This window comes from Oculina patagonica, unplaced genomic scaffold (genome assembly GCF_052425735.1).
Source record: "Oculina patagonica isolate OP01 unplaced genomic scaffold, crgOcupat unplaced566, whole genome shotgun sequence".
Classification (NCBI taxonomy): Eukaryota; Metazoa; Cnidaria; class Anthozoa; order Scleractinia; family Oculinidae; genus Oculina; species Oculina patagonica.
Window position 1 is genome coordinate 1 of NW_027558434.1, and position 10687 is coordinate 10687.

At 38.4% G+C, this 10687-nt stretch overlaps 2 protein-coding genes across 2 annotated transcripts; both read right to left on the reverse strand.

Annotated features, from left to right (window-relative positions):
- Positions 1-155: 155 nt before the first annotated feature.
- Positions 156-2479, reverse strand: LOC144640929 (multiple coagulation factor deficiency protein 2 homolog). Its single transcript, XM_078499990.1, has 2 exons — positions 2081-2479; positions 156-981 (listed from the first exon to the last, which is right to left on the reverse strand). Exons 1-2 carry the CDS (start codon positions 2200-2202, stop codon positions 630-632), a joined length of 474 nt encoding a protein of 157 aa, XP_078356116.1. The 5' UTR covers positions 2203-2479; the 3' UTR covers positions 156-629.
- A 330-nt stretch (positions 2480-2809) lies between these two features.
- On the reverse strand, positions 2810-8454 carry LOC144640928 (cardiolipin synthase (CMP-forming)-like). The gene is made up of 7 exons (XM_078499989.1): positions 8112-8454; positions 6999-7136; positions 5625-5754; positions 5297-5382; positions 4537-4605; positions 3654-3745; positions 2810-2934 (listed from the first exon to the last, which is right to left on the reverse strand). The coding sequence occupies exons 1-7, from the start codon at positions 8439-8441 to the stop codon at positions 2853-2855; spliced, it is 927 nt and encodes a 308-aa protein (XP_078356115.1). The 5' UTR covers positions 8442-8454; the 3' UTR covers positions 2810-2852.
- Between the last annotated feature and the right edge of the window lie 2233 nt (positions 8455-10687).

Genomic DNA, 10687 nt, shown 5'->3' on the forward strand with positions numbered 1-10687 from the left:
ATGGTGGATTTCCACTGACGCGTAATTTTTTACGTGCGTAAAAAAATTAGAGACAATGTATAAACGGCTTGCGTATACGTTTACGCAAGCCGTTCATACATTGTCTCTAATTTTTTTCACGCACGTAAAAATTTACGCATCAGTGGAAATCCACCATAAAACGACGTTTACGGTTACTGAAAACGGAGCTATTCGTAAACACTGACGTCAAATAGTCATGTGATTTCTGTCAATAGCTCTGCATAGTGTGGACAGTGAAACTATTAAAAACGATACGAAAACGAAAGTGTGGACGGAAAACATTTTATCCGTTTTCAAATTTATCCGCAGGGCCGTAACCACACCTTTGCCATACACGAGGCAAGATCTTGCTAGGGGGTTATGGAGGCCCTCAAGAAAACTTTGAAATCTAGAGGCTCTGAAACTCTTTCAGAGACATAATTTTTCTTGAGGCATTTCTTGAGAAAAACCAATCTTGTTCAACTGGGGATTATTTTCCCAACAAAACACATTTCTTTTTTAATTTTGGTGATTCTAGGCGAAGAAAGTGCCTCGTCTTGCCTCTTGCTAGTTACGGCCCTGATCCGAATTAATGTGGCCGGGGCCTTAAAATCATACGCAGTATTAAATCATTGAGGATTCGTTTCACTCTGCTTTGCGTTAGCTTCTTGATCAGCTTCGTCGCGTTTTTTCTGTGCGTCAACATATTCAGGATAATCGATATACCCATCAGAGTCTAAATCATCCATGCTTAGAATCTCATCCACTACTTTCGCATTAGCCTCTTCAGAAGTCGATTCTTTGTCTGTTACTCCCGTTTCATTCTGATAATGACTTATGGCATGCATAAGTTCAAGGCCGTCCAGTTTTCTGTTGTTGTCGTAATCGTGAAGCCTAAAATAGTGGAACTGCAGATCTTCATCACTCATGTCTTCGTCCTCCTTCAGGTTTATTTCTTCTTTGAGATGCTCTTTGATGTGGCTAAAAGAAATCAAGGAAAAGTACTCAGTGAGAAAAAAAATATTTCCCAGCTATTTTTCTTAAATATGGCTGGCTGAATTCTCTCACGTTTATTGGTTGAGAGATGTGGTAGATGAGAGTATACGTATAGACCTAGACCAACCAAGAAATTTTCGAAAAAAAAATTCTTGTGAAGTGCCCGTCGGGACTTTTTCAAATTTTCGGCACCGGAGATTTGCCAAATGTTAATTTTGAGATTTAGGGTGAAATTTCTGACGATAAAATCGTACAAACACTTAAATCTACATATAAATGTAGAAACAGAAGAATTAAACCTTAATTTTTGTGTTTCATGCTTTCACCTTACGGTTTTTTAACTAGTTCACTCCCAGGGAAGAACAGTCGTTTCCCGCATCCTACACGCGGTTTCTCGCTTTCTGTTCCCGCCACGCGTGACTCGCACTTCTCGCTTCACGCTTCACGCGTCAGGCAAGACTGCCTCCGGCGATAAACATGGTGGCAAAATTTGTAATAAATTATAATGGCAAGTTACAGAACAGGTGCACTTTACTGTAGTTCTAAATAATAACAAAAATATAAATCACTCCTTTACGGTAGTCTAAAAGCTGTATCTTGTAATTTCATGTGCACAGTTACCCGGCTTTATAAAAATTCATCAACATAGAGAGTTACAGTGGACAAATGTTGAAAATTTTGTTTGAATTGAACGCGAGTTCCGCGTTCGAGTTAGACGAAGGAAAACGTAATTGCAGCTGCAATATAGAAAACAACACACGGCGAAACTGCTTTTATAACGCCTGCGTTTGCGAAAAGTTTGAGCTCGATGGAGCTCGACTTCATCGACACTGGACGCTATGCATACAATATATTTTTTTACTTTAATTTGCATAAAATACTTCACTATTAAATCGACCAAAATCTTCGATCGATACAACAAAAGTAACTCATGCAGACCTATGTTGCAGTTTTCGCTAACATGATTTGATTTAGAACATGTCATCAACGCTCTGAAAGGTACGATTTTCAGTGCATTTGTTTTTGAGCTGTTATTAAACAACCTGCATGTGAGGCAGACTGTCTTAAATGTAAATTCACTTACTCTCGATCGTGCGTAACCTTCGAATCGTGCAGAGCTGACTTGGGTTCTTCGTGGGCACTTGCAAAGTAGAGAACAGCGATCGAGAACATACACACACTGATCAAGTTGTGAAGAAAACCCATCCTTCTTTCCTTTTTCGCGCTGTTCCAAAGTCTTTTCTCACAAATTAACGCGCGGCGGTCGCTTAAAAGTTTACTTATGGTAATTCCCGCTTTATTACATTATTAATTCGCGCTCTATTGAACAAAAATTGTAAATCGTTGTCTAATCTCTTCGTGTGTGCGTGTGGTTTCTCAATTGGTGGATTTTACAAAGGACAGTGTATATTTTCTTCGCTTCAGTGGTATCCGCATGGGAATACTGTCTCCGTCATTTCCTTCCTCTTAAAACGATAAATTTGCATACAGAGAGAGTGCTTTAAGTGTTAGTTCGCCGAGCTTAATATTTTTCTGAAAGTTATGTAAGACTACAAGGTAACCTCTACCAACTTTTTCGTTTTAAAAGCGCAGACTTTTTTAATACGCTTCCTCTCGGGTTCTCATGAGTCTAAAATGTTGAAAAAAGGTTGATCGTTTTAATTCGGACAGGTTTATTTTGCAATGATTACACGTCAAATGGAAGCGGAGACTTTTTAAACCGTACTAGTGTGGACGGGGCCTCAGTTTAAAGTACTGTTTACACCGGCCTCGAAGAGTGATAATTTCAGTTAGGAGACTATACTTGTCCATTATCAAAGAAACAGCGCATTGAAATTCAAAATAGTTGAATTAATTTATTTGAGATATTTTACAGATGCTTTGAAGTTGATGACATAGCTAACGCTGGACAGAACAGTTGAACAGGCGACTGTGTACCTGAAACATTAAAAAAGAACAATCAAATACACAGATTATAATTTACGAAAATAACATCTCTCTCAAGTCCAGGAGGAAGGAAAATGATTGAGAATTTTGTTTTTCGGCTACAAATGTTTCCAGATGCATGTAATTTGGGGGTGGGGCGGGGGAGGGTGTGCTATGTTATAAAATGTGTGTTTTCCATGATGGTTTTGGTAAATGTATTAAAAATGTCAGTGTATCAGTAATGGCTAACTCAAGAATAAGTTGACTCAAGATTACTCTACATGTACATGGACTTTATGCAGGGTTCGTACTCTTTTGAGCTTTTGAAATTCCATGACCAGCTTTCCATGACCTTTCAAAGTTTTCCATGACCTAAATTTGACCATTTTTCTTGGAATTTTTCAAAAATTATCTTGATTTTGGGTACGTTTTTACCCTGCCTAATCTATTTTGTACAATCAAAACCATTTTCTAAGACTTTCCATACACTGTAACCCATGACTTTCCAGGCCTGGAAAATGAAATTCTAAAATTCCAAATGGTCAGAAGTCTTGTAATCTTAGAGGAATCCTCTGGCAATTTGTTCAAGCTTGAAAACTTCGGTTAGGAATAGAATTCTATTTTGGAAATCTTCACCCAGGTGGAATTATAGAGTGTGATAGTACACACCATGCCTAGAACACATCAGTCAAGACACTATTCTTCCTAACTGGACCTGAAAAGTTACCTACCAAAGATATTGTAAATGAGGATGATCCACAAAACCAAAGACAGGAGCTGCCAGTGAACAGCCGACAAGAGCCAACTGTAAAACAGTGTTGGCCTAAAACAAAAAGGAACAGAGCTTTTTAAATGTTTGAAAAATTAAGCAAATTTAATAAAAAATAATGACATAATGATAGAGACTAAGGCCCAACTACTGTAAAAAAATGTAAAAAAAAACTAAGTGTTGTTTATAGTGTAAAATTGTTGAAACATTCTTACACAAAAAAACTACCAGTCGATAATTTTTTTCTACAGTAAAAATTTTTCTTTTTCTCCCCCCTCCTCAACCTCGCCTATCCAGTGCTGTTACCAAAATCTTAATGGCATTTAATTTAAAGTGATAGATCAAACTTATCCCTTTAGAAAAAAAAAATGTATGATGTCAGGGATGCAACTTTTCAATAAAAAAATTGCACTAGTGCAATGATTGAATTCTCATTTATCACCAGTTAAATGCAAAAATTGCAGACAAAAGCTCTCTTGCTTTAGTATTGATATTAAGAGGAGAATTTTGACATTGACCACTGGCCAAAAGAATGGTTTATGTAATATATCAAACATGAGAGACCGTGTTTCGTCTGGATATTCAAATACCGAGAAGAGAGTTGAATATACAATGCCCAGCAGAGTATTTTTGACAAAATTTGAGGTGTTTGGATAGCCAATGAAACACTGTCTTGAGTGTTTGATATATCTGCGCATTTGAATAAAAAAACTACGGAGTAAAGAGAGAAATAAAATGAAAAAAATCTATGCTAATTAAGACTGGGCAACCAAACCTACTTCACGGTCATGATTTCCTTTGTTTTAATTTGATTAATTATTAATGAGTTTGAGAATTCAACTTACCTTGCCAAGTAAGTTGGGTCTTAATTCCACTGTGGGTAATTTGATATCAAAATATCTGGAAACTGTTCTCTACTCAAAAAGAAAAATTAAGAAAATGTGTATTAAAACTGTGTCATTCCTTCTAAATTAAGTGTTGATTTAGCTGAGCTGTGTTTGCTGCGTTATTTAGTAAATGAGTGAAAACATTCTCATTTAGGATGTTTTAGCCACATTTGTTGAGAACATGTGAAAAAAACCTATGTAGCAATGTCCCAGATGCCAGAATCTTCTCTAACAAGTTACATTATAACAAACTACATAAAACCACTTCTTTCCTAAAGTATACATTTTCACATTCTCGTCCCCATAGCCCTTTCGTTTCTCTTAGCCGGCTGGGCCTTGGCATGAGGAAACAAAGGGCTCTGGGGACAAAGGATTTCCAGTCCTAGATTCTAGGACTTCCGGTCTTCATGTATGCAGTCATGACGTTTCAAAAGAATGTATGAGAGAGTCGTTACGTTTTCGACTTCCGTTTAGGTATTCTTTGTTCCAAACAACCAATCAAAAAAATTCAAATTAATTCAAAAATCCTATGTCCCCAGAGCCCTCCGTTTTCTCGTGCCAAGCCGGCTAAGAGAAACGAAAGGGCTATGGGGACGAGAATGACATTTTCACTGTGCCCAAGCTTACTACTGGTTTCAAGGTTTCACTGCAAAAGCTCAGTTTGATTGGTTTATTTTATTTACTGGTATTTACATTGGTAGTGATTGGTTGGACTTACTGGTGATGGAAGAGACTTGTATCTAAAGTAAAATGCACAGCTGACCAGTAGAGCATCTCGGCTGAGGATCAGTGCAGTGAGGGCAACTACAGGAAAAAAAGAGCTTATTAACCTGTTGCACTAACTCATGGCAGAATCTCAGAATCTCATTTTTTGTCATCATCATCATCATCACCATCACCATCACCAATGTCATCAACATAGTTTGTTTTTTCATCCCTTGCCAATTAACAAACACTACTGTTCAGTAATGTATGTGGCTTGTACGGGTACAAACAGTACATTTTTACAGGATAATCAATTCACTATCAATTCATAATCAATTTACCAGGTAAAAGAGATGCCACAGTGAGAGAAACAGTCAGCACAGACATCAGAATCTTGTCGGCGAGTGGATCTAAAACGGTGCCCAACACCGACTTCTGGTTTTTGAAATTTCTTGCTATGAATCCATCAAGCTATAAAATGAACAAAAATGTCCATTAGATAATTTTCATACTCTAAGTGGAATCCTGATCTCTCAAATCCTTATTTTTTCATACCTTCCGATAACTTGAGTGACAAAAGTTATTTCCCTTTCCTCATATAGTTAAATTCTGCAATTTTATCCCAGGTTCAAGGTTCAAGAAATCAGGATTCTACTGTATCTGGATTAAAGCCATGAACCATCCAATGAGAGCCAGCAAAATCTGACAAAGAACCCACAAATTGAGATATGGCGGCCTTTTACGGACTAAATAACGAATGACTATACATCAATGTTATGTTGCATACATCGATGTTGTATGAACTAAAAGATGTTCGATACAACTAAAAGATGTTCGATACAACTAAAAGATATTTGATACAACTACTAAAAGATGTTCGTTACAACTAAAAGATACAAAGTATTTGATACAACTAAAAGATGTTTGTTACAACTAAAAGATATTCGATCCAACTAAAAGATGTTTGTTTCAAATAAAAGATGAGGAAGCGGAAATGAATTTTGAAAACAGGAAGTGACATTTTACCCAGGTTTCCTGCGATCCAACGCACATACAAAATGGCTTTTGGTGGAGCTGCGATATTCCGATATTCCTTTTAGTTGTATCGAACATCTTTTAGTTCACACAACATCGATGTATGCAACATAACATTGATGTATAGTCATTCGTTATTTAGTCCGTAAAAGGCCGCCATATTGAGAGGTGAGGTGGCACAAGAGGTGGTCTGAGTTTCAGTATTGTTCTTGGGCAAGACACTTCCCTTACAGTGCCTCTCTCCACCAAGGATTATGAATTGAACTGGAAAACTGTCGAGGAAAATGCTGGACCTCTAATGGACTAGCATGCAAGATTTCATGTCACCAATAAAATTCACTCTCAAACAACAAATAACTCATCAAGTAAAAACAAAGAAAATTATAACTTACCCTGAAGGAGGTTTGGATACCCGATCTTAATTAGCATAGATTCTTACGACTGATTTTACTTCTCTTTTCACTCGGTAGTTTTTGTTTCAGTTGAGAAGATATAACAAACACTTGAGACAGTGTTTCATCGGCTATCCAAACACCTTGAATTTCATCAAAAATACTCTGCTGTGGGTCACATTTTCAAATCTCTTCTTGGTGTTTGGATATCCCCATGAAACACTGTTGCTCGTGTTTGATATATTATGTAATAAAACAATATACAATAAATTAGTTTTTGTACCTTACCATGTCAGTGATACCAGCAAAACCAAACAGAGCTAACGAGCTCACATAATCCTCTGAAACTATCAGATAGCCAATAACTGGTGTTGCCAATATTCTGAGAGTGGACAGCAGGTTTGGTACTGTAAAAATGTCTTCTTTCTTCAAAACAAGAAATGCTCTAAGTCAGTATTTTATTATTTATTTATTTTTTATTATATTTTAAAAACATAAGGTGATAGTTAAAGCCACAGTTTTGGTATGTATTTGAAGAAAAAAAAAGGGTAAAATCTGCGTTCAAGCCCAGTCAAGTGGCCCTTCAGGCCAGGGCTTATCCTGGTTTCTGTAGCATGACTGAAGCGACTAGTATTATTACTACTCCCACCTGGATGGGATGCTAGTCCATCCCAGGGTTATCCCCCAGCAGTAAAATTATTTGCTGGAACCCTTTATACACCCGGGCAAAGAGAGGCACTATGAGAGTAGTGTCTTGCCCAAGAACACAACATAGTGACCCTGGCTGTGGCTCAAACCTGGACCGCTTGATCCAGAGTCCGGCACAGTCTAACCATTAGGCCACCATGCCTCCGACATGATGCCCCCTCAGAAAAACCCGATTTGTTCTTAGCTCCATCAGAAAAAAGACCACTTTTTGCTCATTTTTTGCTTACCCCCTCAGAAAGAATCAAAGGTGCCAATATATTTCAGACCTCTTAAGAAAAATTTGTCAACAGGGTGGGGGGGGGGGTGAATTTTTTTGGAATGGCCCCCAGGACTACTTTCTTTACCATTAACGATTGAGGTAAGCAACCACCTTTCAATAATCTTCTGACTGACTCTGGCCCATTGTTCAGGACATACTTCTTTATTTTAGCACTATTGAATTGGTTGTATCCAATTTCAAGAATATTTTAAAGCATGTAACTTGTGGTTTAGGTTACAAAATATGAACATGATACTACTAAAGATATGTCACCAGAAAGTCTGAAACAGGTTCTGAAAATGGCATATGTTGTTCAAGAACCTCGTGGCATCTCCTCACCAAAATGTTCCAACAACAATTCCCCCCCCCCCCTACCCCTCCCCACACGGAACACACCTTTTCGAATGTGATACACGGCTTTGTATATAACCTACCATTTCTTTCATTTGTTCGAGCTTCGCCTTTATTTTCCCAGCCCCTGGCTTTGTCTGTCCTCGTTGAAACTGAAATGCTGTAGATCTATAAGGCCTCAACCCTTTACAAAACACGGAAAAGTCTTCCAGAACACATCTGCTTCGCTGCCAAAGAATGCCTCCAGAAGTGCGATCTTTCGACGAGTAACGATACCCAATGAAGCTGAAGCTAGAGATAAAGGCAGCAGGCATTACATACTTGAATTTTGACGGAATAAAGTCAGGGCCAAAACAACTTTTTAGGGTTAAATTTAGGCGGAGTGCCTTGCAAGTTCTGCAGACACCCGCCATCTTTAACCCTTTAGTCACCAATCTTCTCCGTGCAAAACCTAAACAATGCGGAGGCCTGGGTCTCAGCACGAAAAGCAACATGGCGTCTGGAAGTGGTATTATCAAAGGAGTTAAAGGTATTCTCCAAAAACCAGCCGTCAAAACGGTCGTCAAAACACTGTTTCCGGATCCTATGGCAAAATTCAAGTATTCAGAAGTGTTGTGGGACTTTAGGAATAAGGAAAACCTTGAGCAATGGACGCTTATAACAGATGAGCAGTTTGGTGGTAAATCTACAGCTGAGTTTGTTCAAAGTCCAGGCGGTAAAGCTGTGTTTAGAGGGAATGTTTCCACTGATTTACCACCAGCTACGAATGTTAAATACAGTGGTATGTGCTCGATCAGATCACAGCCACAAAGGGTGAGTTCTGTAGTTGTTTATAGCCAACTAAGTTTGGGGACCAACGGACCAGGTATTTATAAAGGTACAATGTACCTAGAGCGGGGGGCGGGGGGGGGGGGGGACTCTGCTCCTCCTTTATATCCACCCCCTGGCTGGCAGAGGTGCCAACATAAAAAAATAGAAATCCAAGAGATTTCCAATTTTACATAAGGTAATCCTCTTCTCAACACCAAAAGCAGAGTAAAAATCAGAGCTCAATCTATTCAACCACAAAAACATGTCACATATCCAATAAGTTTAGGGCTTATTATCAGAATTCTAATTTATGGTAAATGATTTTATCGAGCACATTTGAGACCGAAATAAACTTCAATGTACCTGTCAGGTCTCTTTTGTTACAAGGGCGAATAAGTGAGCATCTGAGATTTGACCCAAACAATTTCACACAGATAACGTAGCCCCACAAATAGACCCATATAGTAAAATGTAGATTGGCAAGGGTCTATTATACTCTGGCGGTCTGGTGGATTAAGCCAATTTTGAGTGGTGGTCTGCAGGCACACTCTTTAATATCTGGCAGTTTGGTCTTCAGGGCAGTCTGCAGACTGTACAAACCCTATAATAGACCCTTATTGGTTGCTGGGCAGGCATAATAACTGAATTTTCTAACTGAGAGACAAACAATCTGCAACACAATAGACAAAGATCTCTTTCAAGCTGCATCGTCAATGTGGAATTGTTTGGAGCTAATCTCATATATATTTGGGAAGGGAAAGAATTCAAGTGCACAAAGAAAGACACTTGCTACTCAGGCTAATCCCATTTAGTGCTCTCACTCCTTGTGAAATGAAACTGTCGAGAAATATTTTTATGTTCAGCATTTGCATGCAATTATTGTCTCAGCTTCCTCTAGGGACTTCTACATCACACTATGGTTTTTAACTCTTGTCGCCTCTCATGCTAGACACTCAATACAACCAATATTTCACGCTCATATCAGGGATCCATATTCGCAGTCGTCCGGTCGTCCGAGACGACTAAAACATCGTATGGACGACCAAAAGATTACATAAACTCGTCCGCTGGACGACTTAAGTTTGACTTAATGAAAAAAAAAAACAATTATTAAGATTTCTTATGAGTTACTTGCGTTCTGACCACTTGTCATCCATTCATAACTTTTCGAAAACAGAACATAATTTGCAACTTTCTGTCGCGATAAAATCATAATTTTGGCCGCCATCTTGGCTGATGCGGTATTTTCCATCAACGAAATCACTGCAGGCTCAATTTTCAAGCTCTCAACCGCTGATATTTTGTACTGCAGCTGCATTTGCGAAAACACGAGGCGATCGCATCAGCTGATGTTTTGATCAAAATTTGCCGTTATCTTGGTCTGGTGCCGCCAGCAAAGAAAAAAAAAGCAATGTTAACACTTCAGAAAAACAAATCAAATATGAATTATAAGAGAAAAAGCGTTCTTTTCTTCCGTGGTTGCAGTCGAAGATGCCCTGGCTTTCATTTGTGCCCGCATCATACGTTTCCGCAACATCACAAGCCGCTTGGGGGCGTGATGTTTTGTGAAATTTGTAAACCGGCAGCCAAGATAGACAAGTAAAAAGTCTCATTAACAAATACTTGTGAATCAAACTTTATTAAAACAGATTTGTTGTCTTGAAGATTTCATGTATACACAGTGTTACATACATGTGATAATAACAAAAAAGTCAACTTTTCATTTACTTGTTGTATGGTCGCCATTCTTCGCTTTTGAACGGGCAAGTAAAATTTTGCCAGGGCAAGTATGTCATCTTGCATACTTGCCCGGCTGACGACTTGGAGAAAAAACGAATATGGATCCCTG

Excerpts from the sequence above, each read along its gene's own strand:
- LOC144640929 (XM_078499990.1), bottom strand. The coding sequence starts at position 2,202 with ATGGGTTTTCTTCACAACTTGATCAGTGTGTGTATGTTCTCGATCGCT. Across the intron at positions 982-2,080 it reads AAGGTTACGCACGATCGAGA|CCACATCAAAGAGCATCTCA; the intron begins GTAAGTGAATTT and ends GATTTCTTTTAG.
- LOC144640928 (XM_078499989.1), bottom strand. The coding sequence starts at position 8,441 with ATGGCGGGTGTCTGCAGAACTTGCAAGGCACTCCGCCTAAATTTAACC. Across the intron at positions 5,755-6,998 it reads TTGCTGGTATCACTGACATG|CTTGATGGATTCATAGCAAG; the intron begins GTAAGGTACAAA and ends TTCATTTTATAG. Across the intron at positions 5,383-5,624 it reads TGTGGCATCTCTTTTACCTG|TTGCCCTCACTGCACTGATC; the intron begins GTAAATTGATTA and ends TTTTTCCTGTAG.